At 48.1% G+C, this 23,975-nt stretch overlaps 1 protein-coding gene across 1 annotated transcript in view; it reads left to right on the plus strand.

The window, feature by feature from the left end:
* The window catches only part of LOC120061677 (ERC protein 2), a 253,027-nt gene that overhangs the window by 159,204 nt on the left and 69,848 nt on the right, over positions 1-23,975 (plus strand). Inside the window, exon 12 of the mRNA XM_039011569.1 lies at positions 22,988-23,119. Coding sequence (XP_038867497.1) covers positions 22,988-23,119 — 132 coding nt within the window. The remainder of the gene's footprint in view (positions 1-22,987; positions 23,120-23,975) is intronic.

The raw sequence follows: 23,975 nt of genomic DNA on the forward strand, positions 1-23,975 counted from the left end.
TTTTTAGGTAGGTTTCCAAACTACAGTCGTGGCCAAAAGTTTTGAGAATGACACAAATATAAATTTTTCACAAAGTCTGCTGCCTCAGTTTGTATGATGGCAATTTGCATATATTCCAGAATATTATGAAGAGTGATCCGATGAATTGCAATTAATTGCAAAGTCCCTCTTCGCCATGCAAATGAACTGAATCCCCCCAAAACATTTCCGCTGCATTTCAGCCCTGCCACAAAAAGACCAGCTGACATCATGTCAGTGATTCTCTCGTTAACACAGGTGTGAGTGTTGACGAGGACAAGGCTGGAGATCACTCTGTCATGCTGATTGAGTTCGAATAACAGACTGGAAGCTTCAAAAGGAGGGTGGTGCTTGGAATCATTGTTCTTCCTCTGTCATCCATGGTTACCTGCGAGGAAACACATGCCGTCATCATTGCTTTGCACAAAAAGGGTTTCACAGGCAAGGATATTGCTGTCAGTAAGATTGCACCTAAATCAACAATTTATCGCATCATCAAGAACTTCAAGGAGAGCGGTTCAATTGTTGTGAAGAAGGCTTCAGGGCGCCCAAGAAAGTCCAGCAAGCGCCAGGACCGTCTCCTAAAGTTGATTCAGCTGCGGGATCGGGGCACCACCAGTACAGAGCTTGCTCAGGAATGGCAGCAGGCATGTGTGAGTGCATCTGCACGCACAGTGAGGCAAAGACTTTTGGAGAATGGCCTGGTGTCAAGAAGGGCAGCAAAGAAGCCACTTCTCTCCAGGAAAAACATCAGGGACATACTGATATTCTGCTAAAAGTACAGGGATTGGACTGCTGAGGACTGGGGTAAAGTCATTTTCTCTGATGAATCCCCTTCCGATTGTTTGCGGCATCCTGAAAACAGCTTGTCTGGAGAAGACAAGGTGAGCACTACCATCAGTCCTGTGTCATGCCAACAGTAAAGCATCCTGAGACCATTCATGTGTGGGGTTGCTTCTCAGCCAAGGGAGTGGGCTCACTCACAATTTTGCCTATGAACACAGCCATGAATAAAGAATGGTACCAACACATCCTCCGAGAGCAACTTCTCCCAACCATCCAGGAACAGTTTGGTGACGGACAATGCCTTTTCCAGCATGATGGAGCACCTTGCCATAAGGCAAACGTGATAACTAAGTGGCTTGGGGAACAAAACATCGATATTTGGGTCCATGGCCAGGAAACTTCCCAGACCTTAATCCCATTGAGAACTTGTGGTCAATCCTCAAGAGGCGGGTGGACAAACAAAACCCCACAAATTTTGACAAACTCCAAGCATTTATTATGCAAGAATGGGCTGCCATCAGTCAGGATGTGGCCCAGAAGTTAATTGACAGCATGCCAGGGCGGATTGCAGAGGTCTTGAAAAAGAAGGGTCAACACTGCAAATATTGACTCGTTGTATCAACTTCATGTAATTGTCAATAAAAGCCTTTGACACTTATGAAATGCTTGTAATTATACTTCAGTATTCCATAGTAACATCTGACAAAAATATCTAAAGACACTGAAGCAACAAACTTTGTGGAAATTAATATTTGTGTCATTCTCAAAACCTTTGGCCACGACTGTACATTCCTTCCATCTTTTCTTAATATTACTCAGTTCCTTTGGCTTTGATGCCTCATGATTGAGTATTGCTCTGTTCATGTAGAGTGTGGTTTTGCTGTGGTCTGATAGGGGTGTCAGTGGGCTGACTGTGAACGCTCTGAGAGACTCTGGGTTGAGGTCAGTGATAAAGTAGTCTACAGTACTACTGCCAAGAGATGAGCTATAGGTGTACCTAACATAGGAGTCCCCTCGAAGCCTACCATTGACTATGTACATTCCCAGGGTGCGACAGAGCTGCAGGAGTTGTGACCCGTTTTTGTTTGTTATGTTGTCATAGTTGTGACTAGGGGGGCATATGGGAGAGGGAATGCTGTCACCTCCAGGCAGGAGTTTATCCCCCTGTGTACTGAGGGTGTCAGGCTCTTGTCCGGTTCTGGCATTTAGGTTGCCACAGACTAGTACATGTCCCTGGGCCTGGAAATTATTGATTTCCCTCTCCAGGATGGAGAAGCTGTCTTCATTAAAGTATGGCGATTCTACTGGGGGGATATAGGTAGCACACAGGAGGACATTGTTCTCTGTTAAGATCATTTCCTTTTGAATTTCTACCCAGATGAAAAATGTCCCTGTTTTGATTAATTTAATGGAGTGAGTTAGGTCTGCTCTATACCAAATTAGCATACTCCCCTGAGTCCCTTCCCTGTTTCACACCTGGTAGTTTGGTGGATGGGACTACCAGCTTTCTGTAACCTAGAGGGAAACCAGTGGGTCCGTCTCCTCTATACCAGGTTTCATGGAGTATGACATGTCTGTATTTCTGATTTATTTGATGACGTCCGGGTTCCTGCTCTTTAGGCCAAAGGCAGATGACCTCAGGCCTTGGATATTCCAGGATGAGATAGTGACGGCTTTGTGTTTCATAAAGTGTCCAATGTTGTTAGTCGTGTGGTTTGGCCTCAGGCCAGTAAGTGTGAGCAGAGCCTGCTGAGCATCTGGTACATGCCATTGGCTTGGGCTAGTGTAAGAGTGGGGGTTGGGCCTGTTTGCCCGCTCACAGACTGGGCGTATGTGTGACATCCATGTTGAGGCCCTCTTTGCGGGGGTGGGGTGCATGGGGTGGGCAGGAGGGGCATAGGTCTGATCTGAGGGGGCCTAAATGGGGTGTGGGCATGGTTGACTTCGGGGGATGTTGATTTGTTGGGGTGGGGGTGTGTATGTGGCTGGTGGTGTTGTGGTCTGGATGTAGGTCTTCTCGGCATGGGTCCTCTATGTGTAGGTCCAGGGTTGGGTCCCGCAGGTCTGAGAGAGTGTCTCGCTGGTCTGGACAGGGTGTCTATTGATTTGTTGCTCCTGTGTGAAGATTTGGGGCTGCGTTTGAGAGCGATGTCCTATAGAGTCTGGGCGAAGGTGGGCACTGCTGCCTTGTATAGGTGGACCTGGTCATAGAGGCTGTTCAAGTCCAGGGTGGAGTGGTGGGCCAGGAAAACATTTGGTTTTGAGGCACAGTCACGGGAAATACTTGCGTTTACCCGCTGTATGGTAGCAGGGTGGAAGTCTTTTCGTGGTAGCAGGGTGGAGATAACCACTTGTGCGTTGGGGAAAGTAGAATAAGCTTTTTTAATCACTCCCTTCAGTGCTGTGGCCACCCTTTCCTGCTGTGTTCTCAGGTTGTTTGTGCCTGTGTATATTATGTGGCTAGGTGAACCTAGTTGGTTCTCCGACAGAAGGTCTAGGGCGCGCTGGGTGTTTGGACACCGGAGTTTAGACACACTGTGTTTGGCAAAAGTTGTTTTTATTGTATGTATTTCCCATTTGAGTCCATAAGGAGAACAATCTGTGTCTTGTGTTTGTCCTCAGTGGGTGTGGGGGGGTTGTCAGGAGGGCTATCAGGGTGGCTGACAGGGGGGGTACTCAGAGGGGGTGAGATCCCCTGGGCTTGGGGTTCTTCACTTGTCTGTTCTGCTGTGATGTCGACGTGATCAGGGTCTGGTGTGGACTGTTCTGCTGTGATGTCGACGTGATCAGGGTCTGGTGTGGACTGTTCTGCTGTGATGTCGACGTGATCAGGGTCTGGTGTGGACTGTTCTGCTGTGATGTCAAGACTTTTGTTTGGAGCTGAGGTGGGCTGTTCTGCTGGCTTCTCTGTGGGGATGGCCACCTCTCTAATGGGTTGTTCTCTGTCACATGCCATCCCCCTCACCCTCTCCTCCAGCAGTCTGATCATCTCCTCCATCCCCCTCACCCTCTCCTCCAGCAGTCTGATCCTCTCCTCCATCCCCCTCACCCTCTCCTCCAGCAGTCTGATCCTCTCCTCCATCCCCCTCACCCTCTCCTCCAGCAGTCTGATCCTCTCCTCCATCCCCCTCACCCTCTCCTCCAGCAGTCTGATCATCTCCTCCATCCCCCTCACCCTCTCCTCCAGCAGTCTGATCCTCTCCTCCATCCCCCTCACCCTCTCCTCCAGCAGTCTGATCATCTCCTCCATCCCCCTCACCCTCTCCTCCAGCAGTCTGATCATCTCCTCCATCCCCCTCACCCTCTCCTCCAGCAGTCTGATCCTCTCCTCCATCCCCCTCACCCTCTCCTCCAGCAGTCTGATCATCTCCTCCATCCCCCTCACCCTCTCCTCCAGCAGTCTGATCCTCTCCTCCATCCCCCTCACCCTCTCCTCCAGCAGTCTGATCCTCTCCTCCATCCCCCTCACCCTCTCCTCCAGCAGTCTGATCATCTCCTCCATCCCCCTCACCCTCTCCTCCAGCAGTCTGATCCTCTCCTCCATCCCCCTCACCCTCTCCTCCAGCAGTCTGATCCTCTCCTCCATCCCCCTCACCCTCTCCTCCAGCAGTCTGATCCTCTCCTCCATCCCCCTCACCCTCTCCTCCAGCAGTCTGATCATCTCCTCCATCCCCCTCACCCTCTCCTCCAGCAGTCTGATCCTCTCCTCCATCCCCCTCACCCTCTCCTCCAGCAGTCTGATCATCTCCTCCATCCCCCTCACCCTCTCCTCCAGCAGTCTGATCATCTCCTCCATCCCCCTCACCCTCTCCTCCAGCAGTCTGATCATCTCCTCCATCCCCCTCACCCTCTCCTCCAGCAGTCTGATCCTCTCCTCCATCCCCCTCACCCTCTCCTCCAGCAGTCTGATCCTCTCCTCCATCCCCCTCACCCTCTCCTCCAGCAGTCTGATCATCTCTTCCATCCCCCTCACCCTCTCCTCCAGCAGTCTGATCCTCTCCTCCATCCCCCTCACCCTCTCCTCCAGCAGTCTGATCCTCTCCTCCATCCCCCTCACCCTCTCCTCCAGCAGTCTGATCCTCTCCTCCATCCCCCTCACCCTCTCCTCCAGCAGTCTGATCCTCTCCTCCATCCCCCTCACCCTCTCCTCCAGCAGTCTGATCATCTCCTCCATCCCCCTCACCCTCTCCTCCAGCAGTCTGATCCTCTCCTCCATCCCCCTCACCCTCTCCTCCAGCAGTCTGATCATCTCCTCCATCCCCCTCACCCTCTCCTCCAGCAGTCTGATCATCTCCTCCATCCCCCTCACCCTCTCCTCCAGCAGTCTGATCCTCTCCTCCATCCCCCTCACCCTCTCCTCCAGCAGTCTGATCATCTCCTCCATCCCCCTCACCCTCTCCTCCAGCAGTCTGATCATCTCCTCCATCCCCCTCACCCTCTCCTCCAGCAGTCTGATCCTCTCCTCCATCCCCCTCACCCTCTCCTCCAGCAGTCTGATCATCTCCTCCATCCCCCTCACCCTCTCCTCCAGCAGTCTGATCCTCTCCTCCATCCCCCTCACCCTCTCCTCCAGCAGTCTGATCCTCTCCTCCATCCCCCTCACCCTCTCCTCCAGCAGTCTGATCATCTCCTCCATCCCCCTCACCCTCTCCTCCAGCAGTCTGATCATCTCCTCCATCCCCCTCACCCTCTCTTCCAGCAGTCTGATCCTCTCCTCCATCCCCCTCACCCTCTCCTCCAGCAGTCTGATCATCTCCTCTAGTGCTCTGTTCTTCTCCTGCTTATTATATTGTTGAAGTTGTCTCACCACAGTCCAGAGTGCAGATATGTCTCTCTCCACCTCCAGCACTCCAGGTCTGGTTAAGGGGGTGTTGTTGTGCTGGACTGTTGTCTGGGTCTGTGCTGACTGGAGTGTGTTCACCTGCTGTTCCAGCTCCACCAGCCTTACCTCCAGCTGGGTAAATGTATCCTTCATTTCAATGAGGGGGCAGTACTCTGTGCTGGGAGGTTGACTTTCCGCTTGGGGTTGCTCGTCTGTGGGGTTATATAATGAAGAGGTCTGGTCTGACCCGCTCGGGGTGGGGGTATCTTTCTCAAGGGAGAGCTTCTCCTGCTGAGCTAATTCTTTGATTAGGTGAAAGTCCAGCTGAAACTGTTTGGGGTTGCCCTGTACCAATACTGTTCCAGACTTATAGAGATGTATGTTAGCTGACTCAGAGTCCATGTTGTCCATGGAGTCTCCACCCATCGGTAACACCCCCTCCCCCCTCTTAACAGAGGGGTTGTGTGCTAATATAGCACTGTGCCATGCCAGGGGATGGTCTGTGTGGAAGATGAGGTTGCTGATGTTCCCATTTTTATAATAGTCAGCAAAAAGTGTCTCTTGATTTTCCATAAGGAGCTTCATTTAGTTATCTTTTTTTACATACACAGGGTACTGTATTTTAATTACCTCTGAACAGCAGGAGGCAGCTTCTAAGGCCTCTCCATTTGGTTGGAGTAGACTGTTCGACTCTCCTGACGTTGTTGGGCTAAAGGGCTTTGACACCTCTCACTTGACACGTCAGTGCTAATTGAAGCTGTATCAAGCTTGGCAGCCTTAATTTATCATTCAGTCCTTATAAAGTAATGTAATGTATTTTTCTTCTTGGCTTTTGGAAATAAAATATAGCTTCAGACTAAACATTACTCACTCAGTTCCAGGTTGGATGGTGTTTTCAGGTTTCTGTTGTTTTCCAGAGTGTTTGCTGTATAGTGTTGGGATAATAATCTTTGGTAGTTGTAAACCTTCCAGGTGATTCCGTAATTCCGTCCAAAATCAGGTTGCAGGTTTTGAGTTTTGATTTGGAGTGAAGGTTATGTTGTAGAGGGTAGCATCCTGTAAATGTTCCTGACAAAAAATCCAAGTTTATCTAACACTAAATCTATATATTTTTAAGAACATGCTGAAAAATGCAGTAGCTCATCTGATGATGACCTCTGTCTCCTCTCAGTCCCTTATACTCCCCTTTACTCCCCTTCTACTCCCTTCTACTCCCCCCTCTACTCCCTTATACACCCCTCTACTCCCCCTCAACTCCCCTTCTACTCCCTTTTACTCCCCGTCTACACCCCCCTCTACTTTCCCACTACTCCCTTCTACACCCTCTCAAATCCCCTTCTCTACTCCCTTATAACCCCCTTCTATTCTCACCTCTACTCCCTTCTACACCCCCTTCTACAACCCTTCTACTCCCCCCTTCTTACTCCCATCCTCCTTATGACAACAGTATCTCTGAGAGGGGGATGAAGACGAGGGGATGGGGAGGAGGGTTGATGGAAGCAGGAGATGTCTGTCAGTATGACTAGCCCTGACATAGGGCTCAAAACCAATGCATCACTACTGTCACTACTTATGGTGATAGAGAGAGCAGGCGGCATTGATTTTTAGGATCTTATTTATCCATTTATTAGGTTTATTTTCAGAAGCCCAGAATATAAATTACCCACCAACATCGCCGCTGACAGGACATGAGACGCACGCACGTACCTACACACACACACACACACACAGCCACACAGTAGTTCGCAAGCCAGCGTGGCAAATATTTGTCCATATGTAGAGGAACTTGTGGATTGGTAGCAGGGTAAACAGGTCAGTCAGTCTGAATATGTACTAATGTATACACACAGAGCAGGCGCTGGTTGAGAAGCTGTTTACAGTAGCAGAGTTCTCTTATGGGATAATTTGTCACTGTCAGCTCTCTTTGCTTATGGGTCGTTCCACGAAAATAGTTCCTTTTGTGTAGAAATTGTGCAACAATATTTCATTTTAAAAGCCTGTTATATTAAAGGGCAACTCCACCACTTTTTAACTTCATTCCCCTTATCTCCAGCACAATACCAGTGTCTCTATGTGAAAATTGAGTTCTACCCATGAAAAGTGGTGGATGACATCATTTAAAGTTCAACCATTTTAATTTGTAGTGTCGTGGGGAGCAGGAGGATCCCCTCCCTCTGGCTAGAAACTCATTACAGGTTTTAAAAATCGCTGTTTTTCTTTTAATCCTCCTCTGTGATGTCACATAGAAGCATGTTTAGGACCTTTCTTCTTCTCTTTTTAACCACAGATCATAGGAACGTGCCGTTTTATCATGTGTAGACACTGGTATTGTGATGGAGATAATGAACATGAGGTTGAAAAGTGGCAGAATTGTCCTTTTAAATGAAGTGTCATTTGATATAAACCATATGGAGAATTCAATATATCAGAATAAAGGCTTGCTAAAGTGGCAACATTCAGCATTTTGACATGTCACTCCGTCAACCCTGTGTCACTTCTAGGAAGATTTAAACCCACTTAATCTAAACATTTCTCTAAGTTTCACCATCATTGTAAAGCCCTAGTTATTCTGTTACCTTGAAAAAGTAATTTCTGAATATTATTATTTATTTAATGTGATTAGTGGTTCATTTACGTTCTGTGAACTGAACTCTCGTTTTAATATTGTGAAAATATTCCTTTAAAAAAAATGTTTTTCAACAGAAACCTATAATTGTCAAATCATAGTGTTTTGACGTGGGAACCTGAGCAAGTCGAGCAGAACACGTCAACCCTGTTACCCATAGATACAGGCTATACATGTTTTAGCAGTTCCATTTGTTTGGTGAAACTTGTATTCAATTGCCCCTCCCTGTTGCACAAAACAGGAAGTGACAAGGGGATTTATGGCTCATTCAAGACTAAATCTTCTTCACTGTTACGGTTAAATGCTTTTTGTTCTTTTTTCAAACCGAATGGAAAAGAATGAGAAACAAAAAATTTACATAGATGGGTCAGAGTTTGTAATGTATTTCTCTAATATCATTTGGCACTTAAAAGGCACTTACTGTCACGGCTGTCGTAAGAAGAGGACCAAGGTGCAGCGTGGTGAGCGTACATTTTCTTTTATTTTCGAAATGACGCCGACAAAACAATAAACAATACAAAACAAACCGTGAAGCTCAAAGGCTATGTGCCCTAAACAAAGTCAACTTCCCACAAAGACAGGTGGGAAAAAAGGCTACCTAAGTATGGTTCCCAATCAGAGACAATGATAGACAGCCGTCCCTGATGGAGAACCATACCCGGCCAAAACATAGAAATAGAAAATCATAGAAACACAAAACATAGAATGCCCACCCCAACTCACGCCCTGACCAAATCAAAATAGAGACATAAAAAGGATCTCTAAGGTCAGGGCGTGACACTTACTATAGTTTTTAAATTGTTTTACTTACCTCTTGAGATGGAAGATGGCACTGCAGTTGACCAATTCTGCTTTTTTGTGTGTTTTTTATGCTGATCTTAAGTTTTTGTAAATAATATTTCCTATGACCGAAAACAGCTTCTGGACATCAGAACAGTGATCACTAACCTCGATTTGGATGAAGATTTCTACTTCAACGACTTGGCAGCTGTGGATGTATTGCTCATTCCGTACCACACCGTAATCCCTGGGACTCGAAAAGGAAGAGACCGCGCAAGAGAGGCAATCAAGCGGGCTCCCTGACGAGACTATGTCGGCGAATTAATAAACCGTCTCTACCCTCCGTTCTACTAGCAAAAGTACAATCACTAGAGAATAAACTGGACGAGCTCCGTTTGAGACTATCCTATCAACGGGGCCTGAAGAACTGTAATATCCTATGTTTCTCTGAGTCGTGACTGAACAAGGATATGGATAATATACATCTAGTTGGTTTTTCTATGTATCATCAAGACCGGACGGCAGCTCTGGGTAAGGTTAAAGAGGGAGATGGTTGTCTCTGTTAAGAACAGCTGGTCCGTGATCTCTAATGTTAAAGAAGTCTCTAGGTTTTGCTCGCCTGAGTTAGAATACCTCATGATAAGCTGGAGAACATACTATTTACCTAGATAATTTTAATCTACTGTATATATTTCGTAGCTGTCTATTTACCACCAAAAACCAATGCTGGCACTAAGACCAATCTCAAACGAGTTGTATAGCGCCATAAGCAGACAAGAGGCAGTGGCCGGTGATTTTATCGAAAAACCTCTCATCTTTACTCCACACACAGAAACACATACAAAGCTCCCCCTCGCCCTCCATTTGGTAAATCTGACCATAACTCTGTCCTCCTGATTCTGATTCCTGCTTACAAGCAAAACTCAAACGGAAGTGGTCAGATGAAGCAGATGCTAAACTACAGGAATGTTTCGCTAGCACAGACTGGAATATGTTCCGGGATTCATCCAATAGCATTGAGGAGTTTACCACATCAGTCACCGGGTTCAATAATACGTGCATCAGCGACATCCTCCCCACATTGACCGTTTGTACATATCCCAACCAGAAGCCATGGATTACAGGCAACATCCGCACTGAGCTAAAGGGTAGAGCTGCCGCTTTCAAGGAGCGAGACACTAATCCAGACGCTTAAATGATATTCCGCTACGTCCTCCAACGAACCATCAAACAGTCAAAAGGTCAGTAAAGGACTAAGGTCGAAACCTACTTCGCCAGCTCTGATGGTCGTGGAGGTGGCAGGGCTTGCAAACTATCACGAATTACAAAAGAAAACCCAGCCGCGAGCTGCTTAGTGACGCAAGCCTAGCATACAAGATGTATTCCTTCTATGCTCGCTTCGAGGCAAGTAACACTGAATCATGCATGAGAGCACCAGCTGTTCCGGACGACCGTGTGATCTTGCTCCACAAGGCCACGTGGCCAGAAGGATTACCAGAACGCGTACTCTGAGCATGCGCTGACCAGCTGGCAAGTTTCTTCACTGACATTTTCAAACTCTCCCTGACCCAGTTTGTAATACCTACATGTTTCAAGCAGACCACCAGAGTCTCTGTGCCCAAGAACGCCAAGGGAACCTGCCTAAACAACATTCACCCTGTAGCACTTACATCTGTAGCCATGAAATGCTTTGAAAGGCTGGCCATGGGTCACATTCACACCATCATCCCAGACACCTTGGACCCACTCCAATTCGCATAACGCCCCAACAGTTCCACAGAAGACGCAATCTCTATTGGACTCCACACTGCCCTCTCCCAGCTGAACAAGCGGAACACCTACGTGAGAATGCTGTTCATTGGTGTTGAACACTGAGCTTCAGTCATAATGCTCATCACTAAGCTCAGGACCCTGGGACTTGAACACCTTCCACTGCAACTAGTTCCTGGGCTTCCTAACGGGCCACCCCCAGGTGGTGAGGGTAGAAACAACACATCCGCCACGGTGACCCTCAACACGGGGGCCCCTCAGGGGTGCATGCTTAGTCACTTCCTGTACTCGCTGTTCGATGATGAGACCGCCTATAGGGAGGAGGTAAGTGATGACAACAACATCTCCCTCAATGTCAGCAAGACAAAGGAGCCGATGGACTACAGGAAACGCAGAGTCGAGCACGCCCCCATCCACATCGATGGGCTGTAGTGAAGCGGTTTGACAGCCTCAAGTTCCTCTGTGTCCACATCACAAATTATCATGGTCCAAACACACTAACACAGTTATGAAGAAGGCACGAGAAGGCCTCTTCCCCCTCAGGAGGCTAAAACGATTCGGTATGGGCCCTCAGATCCTCAGAAAGTTCAACAGCTACTCCATTGAGAGTGTCTTAACTGGCTACATCACCGCTTGGTATGGCAACTGCTCGGCATCCAACCGCAAGGCGCTATAGAGGGTGGTGTGTATTGCCCAGTACATCACTGGGGCCAAGCTCCCTGCCAACCTGAGCCTCTATACCAGGCGGTGTCAGAGGAAGGCTTTAAGTATTGTCAAAGACTCCAGCCACCCAAGTCATAGACTGCTCTCTCTCTCTGTGTGTGTGTGTGTGTGTGTGTGTGTGTGTGTGTGTGTGTGTGTGTGTGTGTGTGTGTGTGTGTGTGTGTGTGTGTGTGTGTGTGTGTGTGTGTGTGTGTGTGTGTGTGTGTGTGTGTGTGTGTGTGTGTGTGTGTGTGTGTGTGTGTGCGTGGATCTCAGTTGTAGGGTAAATTAATGGGAGTATGTCTCCTCTATAGAGTATAAACACACAGATACCAGCCCAGGTAATACATAGGCTAGCTCTGTAATCAGCTCCTCAACACTACACACTTCTGATGACAGATTTACACACCAGCACAGTGTGAGTGTTTGTTTGTGTGTGTGTGTTTGCATGCTGAGAGATTTACACAAGTAGTGTCTCTTTGCCATCTGTCAAGTCTCATCTTGTCTCTTTCGTCTCCATACTTTTATTTAACCTTTATTTAACTAGGCAAGTCAGTTAAGAACAAATTATTATTTACAATGACAGCCTACACCGGCCAAACCCGGACGACTGGGCCAATTGTGCGCCGCCCTATGGGACTCCCAATCATGGCCGGTTGTGATACAGCCTGGATTCGAACCAGGGTGTCTGTAGTGATGCCTCTAGCACTGAGATGCAGTGCTTTAGACCACCCGGGATCTCCATGTTTCAATAGACTCTCCACCGGGGAGCTCCATGTTTCAATAGACTCTCCACCGGGAGCTCCATGTTTCAATAGACTCTCCACCGGGGAGCTCCATGTTTCAATAGACTCTCCACCGGGGAGCTCCATGTTTCAATAGACTCTCCACCGGGGAGCTCCATGTTTCAATATACTCTCCACTGGGAGCTCCATGTTTCAATAGACTCTCCACCGGGGAGCTCCATGTTTCAATATACTCTCCACCGGGAGCTCCATGTTTCAATAGACTCTCCACCGGGGAGCTCCATGTTTCAATAGACTCTCCACCGGGGAGCTCCATGTTTCAATAGACTCTCCACCGGGGAGCTCCATGTTTCAATAGACTCTCCACCGGGGAGCTCCATGTTTCAATATACTCTCCACCGGGAGCTCCATGTTTCAATAGACTCTCCACCGGGGAGCTCCATGTTTCAATATACTCTCCACCGGGAGCTCCATGTTTCAATAGACTCTCCACCGGGGAGCTCCATGTTTCAATAGACTCTCCACCGGGAGCTCCATGTTTCAATAGACTCTCCACCGGGGAGCTCCATGTTTCAATATACTCTCCACCGGGAGCTCCATGTTTCAATAGACTCTCCACCGGGGAGCTCCATGTTTCAATAGACTCTCCACCGGGAGCTCCATGTTTCAATAGACTCTCCACCGGGGATATCCATGTTTCAATAGACTCTCCACCGGGGAGCTCCATGTTTCAATATACTCTCCACCGGGAGCTCCATGTTTCAATAGACTCTCCACCGGGAGCTCCATGTTTCAATAGACTCTCCACCGGGGAGCTCCATGTTTCAATAGACTCTCCACCGGGAGCTCCATGTTTCAATAGACTCTCCACCGGGGAGCTCCATGTTTCAATAGACTCTCCACCGGGGAGCTCCATGTTTCAATATACTCTCCACTGGGAGCTCCATGTTTCAATAGACTCTCCACCGGGGAGCTCCATGTTTCAATATACTCTCCACCGGGAGCTCCATGTTTCAATAGACTCTCCACCGGGGAGCTCCATGTTTCAATAGACTCTCCACCGGGGAGCTCCATGTTTCAATAGACTCTCCACCGGGGAGCTCCATGTTTCAATAGACTCTCCACCGGGGAGCTCCATGTTTCAATATACTCTCCACCGGGAGCTCCATGTTTCAATAGACTCTCCACCGGGGAGCTCCATGTTTCAATATACTCTCCACCGGGAGCTCCATGTTTCAATAGACTCTCCACCGGGGAGCTCCATGTTTCAATAGACTCTCCACCGGGAGCTCCATGTTTCAATAGACTCTCCACCGGGGAGCTCCATGTTTCAATATACTCTCCACCGGGAGCTCCATGTTTCAATAGACTCTCCACCGGGGAGCTCCATGTTTCAATAGACTCTCCACCGGGAGCTCCATGTTTCAATAGACTCTCCACCGGGGATATCCATGTTTCAATAGACTCTCCACCGGGGAGCTCCATGTTTCAATATACTCTCCACCGGGAGCTCCATGTTTCAATAGACTCTCCACCGGGAGCTCCATGTTTCAATAGACTCTCCACCGGGGAGCTCCATGTTTCAATAGACTCTCCACCGGGAGCTCCATGTTTCAATATACTCTCCACCGGGGATCTCCATGTTTCAATAGACTCTCCACCGGGGAGCTCCATGTTTCAATAGACTCTCCACCGGGGAGCTCCATGTTTCAATAGACTCTCCACCGGGGATCTCCATGTTTCAATAGACTCTCCACCGGGGAGCTCCATGTTTCATTAGACTCTCCACCGGGAGCTCCGTGTTTCAATAGACTCTCCACCTGGAGCTCCATTTTTCAATAGACTCGCCATGACGCAACACACCATACATTATGTCATGTTTTTGTGGATCAGTTTACAGTTAGTCTTAGCATGCACTTTCTTAGAATCTTATTCCCCCTCTCTCTTCTCTCTCTCTCTCTCTCTCTCTCTCTCTCTCTCTCTCTCTCTCTCTCTCTCTCTTTCTCCCTCTCTATCTCTCTCTCTCTCTCTCTTCTCTCTCGCTCGCTTTCTCCCTCTCTGTCTCACTCTCTCTCTCTCTCCCTCTCTGTCTCTCTCTCTCCCTCTCTCTTCTCTCTCTCTCTTTCTCCCTCTCTTTTTCTTTCTGAAGGCAAGTGAAGTGTCCAAACATCCTTAAACAGATGGTTTCAGGGGAGAGGAGGCCAGATGGACTGACAGACGGACATCCACACTCCATCTCACAGGTGTGTCTATGTGTGTGTGTGGGAGTTTGTGTAGGGCTGTACTGAGGTGTTAATATGCTCAGACTCCTGATCATGCCAGAGTATTCCCAGGCACTGGATAATGTATAGTACCCTTCCCTGCCAGTTTAGACTGACTCTGTTACACTTCTCGCTCTAATCTCTCCCCCTGCTCTAGGTTACACCCCCCCTCTCTCTGTCTCTCACCCCGATCTCTCTCTCTCACCCCTCTCTCTCTCTCACCCCCCTCTCTATCTTTCTCTCTCCCCCCTCTCTCTGGAGTGGGAGGGGCGGCTCTCTCTATCTCTCTTCTTCCCCCCCTCTCTGTCTCTCCCTCACCCCCCCTCTCTGTCTCTCTCACTCGCTCTTTGTCTCTCTCTCTGCACCCTCTCTCTGACTCTCTCCCCCCCCTCTCTCACCCTATCTCCCCCATATCTCTCCCCCCACCCCTCTCTATCTTCTCCCTCTCTCTCTCTCACCCCCTTCTCTTTCTCTCCCCCCTCGCTCTCCCCCCTCTCTCTCTGTCTCTGTCTCTCTCTATCCCCACTCTTTCTTTCTCCCGCTCTCTCTCTCCCCCCACCCATCTCTCTTATTTCCCTCTCTCTTTCTCTGTCTCTCTCCCCCCTCTCTTTGTATTTCTCTCTCTCTCACCCTCTCTCTCTCCCTCCTCTCTCTCTCCCCCCACCCATCTCTCTGTATCTCACCCCCTATCTCTGTCTCTCACACCCCTCTCTCTCCCCCCTTTCTCTCTTCTTTCCCTCTTTCTTTCTCTGTCTCTCTCCCCCCTCTCTTTGTCTTGCTCTCTCTCTCTCCCTCTCTCTCTCCCTCCTCTCTCTGTCTCTCTCTCTCTCCCCCTCTCTCCCCTCTTTCTCTCTCTCCCTCTCTCTCTCCCCCCACCCTCTCTCTCTCCCCCCCTCTCTCTCTCCCCCCTCTCTATCTGTCTCTCTCTCTCCCTCCCTCTCTTCCCCCCTCTCTCACCCTCTCTCTCCCCCCACCCTCTCTCTATATCTCACCTCCTCTCTCTCTCCTCTCTCTGTCTCTCTCTCTTGACCTCTCTCTCGCCCTCACTCTCCTCTCTCTGTCTCTCTCTCGCCCGCTCTCTCTCTCGCTCTCTCTCTCGCTCTCTCTCTCTCTCACTGTCTCTCTCTCTCTCGCCCTCTCTCTTGCTCTCCTCTCTCTGTCTCTCTCTCTCGCCCTCTCTCTCGCTCTCCTCTCTCTGTCTCTCTCTCTCACCCTCTCTCTCACTCTCCTCTCTATGTCTCTCACCCTCACCTCACCTCTCTCTCCTCTCTCTCTCCTCTCTATAAAGATTTTGGATGTCTGGCACACATAGCTTATTTCCCCCCTGAAACACTTCCTCTGTTCGTTAATGAACACAAATGTTGCTCTCACCTGGGAGAGGAGTCTCAGTCTGAGGGAGGGAACGTTGACACGGAAGGAGTGTAGACAGCTGAAAGACTTCCTCGTTATCGTTTAGAAAAACTCATGTGGCAGTTGTTGAGGTAGCCCGGTGCTGACCAATACTAATGTTCTGCCACCTGAGTAACGGCACCTCTTACAGAATACATGCTGTACATTTTTTTCCCAGAAATGGTAAGAGAGAGTACCAGGGTTTTTATAGTTGCTTTGTTTGTTACGCATGATGCCAAAACATAACAAGCTGCACTTGTATGGTATAGTGGTGTTTCTCAGTAGCCCTCATGTCTTACTGTCTCACTGCACGCTGGGATTGTGTTGGAGCCACCAGGCTTTAAAGGCCCCCTATTCCTCTCTCTCTCGCTCACTCTCTCTCTCTCTCTCTCTCTCTATCGCTGGTCCCATCAGGAACACAGCACGCTCTGAGGGTAAACACAAACAAACAGTTCCTTTGTGGTTTATCCAGCTGCTGAAAGGTACCCAGCTGAGTTTATATGGGGGAGCGATAGCATCGCTCTGTGATCGTCTCCATCTCACCGTGCTGCACATCTCCCACAACCCTCACAGTGCATTCACTCAACTCTGATCTCCCCGCCCTTACCCACAACAATCACACTCCATAACCAGTTCTACTTTATTCTTCGTCAAGACTAGAACAAAAGAAAAGTGGTCACTGACACGATCCTGGAGAGGTAAGGGGTGCTGTGTTTTGTTCCAGCATAGCACAAACACACCTGATTCAGCTAGTCAAGGGCTTGATGACTAGTTGAAGTCACTTTAATGTCATTCTTTGATGGATACAGAGAGATATAGAGGGAGAAAGATGGATATTGAGAGGTAGAGAGGGAGAAAGATGGATATTGAGAGGTTGAGAGGGAGAAAGATGGATACTGAGAGGTAGAAAGATGGATACAGAGATGTAGACAGATGGATACAGAGAGGTAGAGAGGGAGACAGATGGATACTGAGAGGTAGACAGATGGACACTGAGAGGTAGAGAGGGAGACTGATGGATACTGAGAGGTAGACAGATGGACACTGAGAGGTAGAGAGGTAGACAGATGGATACTGAGAGGTAGAGAGGTAGACAGATGGATACTGAGAGGTAGACAGATGGACACTGAGAGGTAGAGAGGGAGACAGATGGATACTGAGAGGTAGAGAGGGAGACAGATGGATACTGAGAGGTAGACAGATGGACACTGAGAGGTAGAGAGGTAGACAGATGGATACTGAGAGGTAGACAGATGGACACTGAGAGGTAGAGAGGGAGAAAGATTGATACTGAGAGGTAGACAGATGGATACTGAGAGGGAGACAGATTGATACTGAGAGGGAGACAGATTGATACTGAGAGGGAGACAGATTGATACTGAGAGGGAGACAGATTGATACTGAGAGGGAGACAGATGGATACTGAGAGGGAGACAGATTGATACTGAGAGGTAGACAGATTGATACTGAGAGGGAGACAGATTGATACTGAGAGGTAGAAAGATGGATACTGAGAGGTAGACAGATGGATACTGAGAGGTAGACAGATGGATACTGAGAGGTAGAAAGATGGATACAGAGAGGTAGACAGATGGATACTGAGAGGTAGAAAGATGGATACTGAGAGGTAGAAAGATGGATACTGAGAGGTAGAAAGATGGATACAGAGAGGTAGACAGATGGATACTGAGAGGTATAGAGATGGATACTGAGAGGTAGAAAGATGGATACTGAGAGGTATAGAGATGGATACTGAGAGGTAGAAAGATGGATACTGAGAGGTAGAGAGATGGATACTGAGAGGTATAGAGATGGATACTGAGAGGTAGACAGATGGATACTGAGAGGTAGACAGATGGATACTGAGAGGTAGACAGATGGATACTGAGAGGTATAGAGATGGATACTGAGAGGTAGAGAGGTAGACAGATGGATACTGAGAGGTAGAAAGATGGATACTGAGAGGTAGACAGGTGGATACAGAGAGGTAGACAGATTGATACTGAGAGGGAGACAGATTGATACTGAGAGGTATAGAGATGGATACTGAGAGGTAGAGAGGTAGACAGATTGATACTGAGAGGTAGAAAGATGGATACTGAGAGGTAGACAGATGGATACTGAGAGGTAGACAGGTGGATACAGAGAGGTAGACAGATTGATACTGAGAGGGAGACAGATTGATACTGAGAGGTAGAAAGATGGATACTGAGAGGTAGACAGATGGATACTGAGAGGTAGAGAGATGGATACAGAGAGGTAGACAGATGGATACTGAGAGGTAGAGAGATGGATACTGAGAGGTAGAAAGATGGATACAGAGAGGTAGACAGATGGATACTGAGAGGTAGAGAGATGGATACTGAGAGGTAGACAGATGGATACTGAGAGGTATAGAGATGGATACTGAGAGGTAGACAGATGGATACTGAGAGGTAGAGAGATGGATACTGAGAGGTAGAAAGATGGATACTGAGAGGTAGACAGATGGATACTGAGAGGTAGACAGATGGATACAGAGAGGTAGACAGATGGATACTGAGAGGTAGAGAGATGGATACAGAGAGGTAGACAGATGGATACTGAGAGGTAGAAAGATGGATACAGAGAGGTAGACAGATGGATACTGAGAGGTAGAGAGATGGATACTGAGAGATATAGAGGGAGAAAGATTGATATTGAGAGGTAGAGAGGGAGAAATATGGATACTGAGAGGTAGACAGATGGATACTGAGAGGTAGAGAGGGAGACTGATGGATACTGAGAGGTAGAGAGGTAGACAGATGGATACTGAGAGGTAGACAGATGGACACTGAGAGGTAGAGAGGGAGACAGATGGATACTGAGAGGTAGAGAGGGAGACAGATGGATACTGAGAGGTAGACAGATGGACACAGAGGTAGAGAGGTAGACAGATGGATACTGAGAGGTAGACAGATGGACACTGAGAGGTAGAGAGGGAGAAAGATTGATACTGAGAGGTAGACAGATGGATACTGAGAGGGAGACAGATTGATACTGAGAGGGAGACAGATTGATACTGAGAGGTAGACAGATGGATACTGAGAGGGAGACAGATGGATACTGAGAGGGAGACAGATTGATACTGAGAGGTAGACAGATTGATACTGAGAGGGAGACAGATTGATACTGAGAGGTAGAAAGATGGATACTGAGAGGTAGACAGATGGATACTGAGAGGTAGACAGATGGATACTGAGAGGTAGACAGATGGATACTGAGAGGTAGAAAGATGGATACAGAGAGGTAGACAGATGGATACTGAGAGGTAGAAAGATGGATACTGAGAGGTAGAAAGATGGATACTGAGAGGTAGAAAGATGGATACAGAGAGGTAGACAGATGGATACTGAGAGGTATAGAGATGGATACTGAGAGGTAGAAAGATGGATACTGAGAGGTAGAGAGATGGATACTGAGAGGTATAGAGACGGATACTGAGAGGTAGACAGATGGATACTGAGAGGTAGACAGATGGATACTGAGAGGTAGAAAGATGGATACAGAGAGGTAGACAGATGGATACTGAGAGGTAGAAAGATGGATACTGAGAGGTAGACAGATGGATACTGAGAGGTAGACAGGTGGATACAGAGAGGTAGACAGATTGATACTGAGAGGGAGACAGATTGATACTGAGAGGTAGAAAGATGGATACTGAGAGGTAGACAGATGGATACTGAGAGGTAGACAGATGGATACTGAGAGGTAGAAAGATGGATACTGAGAGGTAGACAGATGGATACTGAGAGGTAGAAAGATGGATACTGAGAGGTAGAGAGATGGATACTGAGAGGTAGACAGATGGATACTGAGAGGTAGAGAGATGGATACAGAGAGGTAGACAGATGGATACTGAGAGGTAGAAAGATGGATACAGAGAGGTAGACAGATGGATACTGAGAGGTAGAAAGATGGATACTGAGAGGTAGAGAGATGGATACTGAGAGGTAGACAGATGGATACTGAGAGGTAGAGAGATGGATACAGAGAGGTAGACAGATGGATACTGAGAGGTAGAAAGATGGATACAGAGAGGTAGACAGATGGATACTGAGAGGTAGAGAGATGGATACTGAGAGATATAGAGGGAGAAAGATTGATATTGAGAGGTAGAGAGGGAGAAATATGGATACTGAGAGGTAGACAGATGGATACTGAGAGGTAGACAGATGGATACAGAGAGGTATAGAGATGGATACTGAGAGGTAGACAGATGGATACTGAGAGGTAGACAGATGGATACAGAGAGGTATAGAGATGGATACTGAGAGGTAGACAGATGGATACTGAGAGGTAGACATATGGATATAGAGAGGTAGACAGATGGATACTAAGGGGTAGACAGATGGATACTGAGAGGTAGAGAGGGAGACTGATGGATACTGAGAGGTAGAGAGGTAGAAAGATGGATACTGAGAGGTAGACAGATGGATACAGAGAGGTAGAGAGGGAGACAGATGGATACTGAGAGGGAGACAGATGGATACTGAGAGGTAGACAGATGGATACTGAGAGGTAGACAGATGGATACTGAGAGGTAGACAGATGGATACTGAAAGGTAGAGAGGGAGACAGATGGATACTGAGAGGTAGACAGATGGATACTGAGAGGTATACAGATGGATACTGAGAGGTAGACAGATGGATACTGAGAGGTAGACAGATGGATACTGAGAGGTAGAAAGATGGATACTGAGAGGTAGAAAGATGGATACTGAGAAGTAGACAGATGGATACTGAGAGGTAGACAGATGGATACTGAGAGGTAGACAGATGGATACTGAGAGGTATACAGATGGATACTGAGAGGTAGACAGATGGATACTGAGAGGTAGACAGATGGATACTGAGAGGTAGAAAGATGGATACTGAGAGGTAGAAAGATGGATACTGAGAGGTAGAAAGATGGATACTGAGAGGTAGAAAGATGGATACTGAGAAGTAGACAGATGGATACTGAGAGGTAGACAGATGGATACTGAGAGGTAGACAGATGGATACTGAGAGGTATACAGATGGATACTGAGAGGTAGACAGATGGATACTGAGAGGTAGACAGATGGATACTGAGAGGTAGAAAGATGGATACTGAGAAGTAGACAGATGGATACTGAGAGGTAGAGAGGGAGAAAGATTGACACTGAGAGGTAGACAGATGGATACTGAGAGGTAGAGAGGGAGAAAGATTGATACTGAGAGGTAGACAGATGGATACTGAGAGGTAGAGAGGGAGAAAGATTGACACTGAGAGGTAGACAGATGGATACTGAGAGGTAGAGAGGGAGAAAGATTGACACTGAGAGGTAGACAGATGGATACTGAGAGGTAGAGAGGGAGAAAGATTGATACTGAGAGGTAGACAGATGGATACAGAGCGGTAGAGAGGGAGAAAGATTGACACTGAGAGGGACAGCGAAAGAGACTAAGATTAGAAGCAGACAGTATGAGTTATCCTTTAAATGGAGAGAGGGAGAGGGCGCCTCTGTCTAGACCACTATGTATGTGAAAGGTCTGTGTTTGAGTGAAGGCTGGGGATCTGAGGTGCTGAGCTGTGAACGCCGCGGTGGAAATGTGCATTTTCTCACTCTCCACTCGTTTATTTTAGTGATTATGTTCCCTCCATCTCAAGCAGAGAGCTAGATTACATAATTAGACTGCCCTCAGGAGACCTGGGCCATGATTGGTCCTACTACACCAATTATCTTTCTCACTCTCTCTCTCTCTCTCTCTCTCTTTCTCTCTCTCTCTCTCTTTCTCCCCCTCTCTCTCTCTCTCTTTCTCTCTCTCTCTCTCTTTCTTCCCCTCTCTCTCTCTCTCTCTCTCTCTCTCTCTCTCTCTCTCTCTCTCTCTCTCTCTCTCTCTCTCTCTCTCTCTCTCTCTCTCTCTCCCTCTCTCTCTCTCTGCTTCTTTTTACCCTCTCCATCAAACCTTTCTCTACCTGGTTGGGCTTCACACTTAGGGGTCTGGCAGTGGTACCCCCTGTTTCTGTGTGTGTGTGTCTCTCTGTTTCTGTGTGTGTGTGTGTGTGTGTGTGTGTGTGTCTCTCTGTGAGGTGAGGTTATAGCAGCGCTTGTTGATCCTGCTGCATCAGGTTACTGCCAGCCTGTCACATTCAATTACGCTACTGATGGAGTGACAAACACTGACTGGCTCTAGAGGCTTCTGTCTGCGTGTGCACGCGTGTGCGTGCGTGTGTGTGAGTGTGTGTCGCTAACCCCCAGCTGGGACCTGGCGTCAAGATGACCTACCAACCATCTAGCTCTTTGTTTCGTTTTTTGTTGCACTTTTGGACTCCGAGGTTACCTAACTAGTGGTGCTGTTTCTGCTGTGGTGAGGGTTGACCTCCACCGTCTGACACCGAGACTTAACCAAGATATCATGTGGATTGTCAATCTCTCTCTATGTCTCTATCTGTTGGGGAAAAGGGAGGTGTTTGAGGTAGCTCTGGCCTGACTCTCAACACCTAGTTACTTGCCTCTGCATCTCAGAGGGCCTTCTCCTGTGAACCCCAGGCCTCCGGACCTTTCTGCTCCGGGAAGAGAGTGTGAAAGTGTGAATGTGTGGGCCGAGTGAGGGAATGAGGAGAGGAGGAGAGAGGGACTGGATTGGAGGGTTTAGTATTTCTGTCCAATGTTTTCTTTCACAGCTTCGTCACCCAATGTGTGGAAGGATCTATTTTCCCCCTCTCTCCATAGGTGTCAGAAAGGCCACACACACACACACACACACACACACACACACACACACACACACACACACACACACACACACACACACACACACACACACACACACACACACACACACACACACACACACACACACACACACACACACAGAGCTCATACTCCCACTCTCTATCACAGATGTCTTATTCTTGGGTATTTTTTCCCATTTTCTTACATTTTCTCCTGTCTCTCAGGTAGGTTTGTGGTTCAGTAGAGCTGTGTAATGTACTGTACAGAGCTGGACTGAAACCTGTCATCACTGTCAATGGCTCTGCTCCGGCCCCCTCCCAATCCCCCCCCCCCCCCCCCCCCCCCACACTCCTCTTCCTTCCCAGGGGACCATGCGTGAGACAGCTGAGCGAATCAGAGAGCTGGAACGAGCGCTGAGCGAGAGCACAAACACCTCCGCCCACAGGGAGGCACTGTGGGTCCAGGAGGAGGCTGCACGCACGCAAGCACAGAGACAGGTTCATGTCATACACTACCCACACACACACACACACACACACACACACACACACACACACACACACACACACACACACACACACACACACACACACACACACACACACACACACACACACACACACACACACACACACACACACTGTGACATATGTCTTGGCCCTTGCTGTCTTTTATCATCAATATACTAAACATTGGGATATTATAACACACATTATAGATCAGAGAACTGATAGTAAACCAGTAATTGCACCTCCATGTGGCCAGAGATGTAATAGCAGATAGATGAAGGTATTTCGTTAGACTAGTTAACCCTGACTCCACCTGACCAGTCCTCTCTCTCTCTGTCCTGCTGTCATTTAACTGACCATTCCTCCTCTCTCTCTGTCCTGCGGTCATTTAACTGACCATTCCTCCTCTCTCTCTCTGTCCTGCGGTCATTTAACTGACCATTCCTCCTCTCTCTCTGTCCTGCTGTCATTTAACTGACCATTCCTCCTCTCTCTCTGTCCTGCGGTCATTTAACTGACCGTTCCTCCTCTCTCTCTGTCCTGCGGTCATTTAACTGACCATTCCTCCTCCTCTCTCTCTGTCCTGCTGTCATTTAACTGACCATTCCTCCTCTCTCTCTGTCCTGCGGTCATTTAACTGACCATTCCTCCTCTCTCTCTGTCCTGCGGTCATTTAACTGACCATTCCTCCTCTCTCTGTCCTGATGTCATTTAACTGACCATTCCTCCTCTCTCTCTGTCCTGCGGTCATTTAACTGACCATTCCTCCTCTCTCTGTCCTGCTGTCATTTAACTGACCATTCCTCCTCTCTCTCTGTCCTGCGGTCATTTAACTGACCATTCC

This window comes from Salvelinus namaycush, chromosome 16 (assembly GCF_016432855.1).
Source record: "Salvelinus namaycush isolate Seneca chromosome 16, SaNama_1.0, whole genome shotgun sequence".
NCBI lineage: Eukaryota > Metazoa > Chordata > Actinopteri > Salmoniformes > Salmonidae > Salvelinus > Salvelinus namaycush.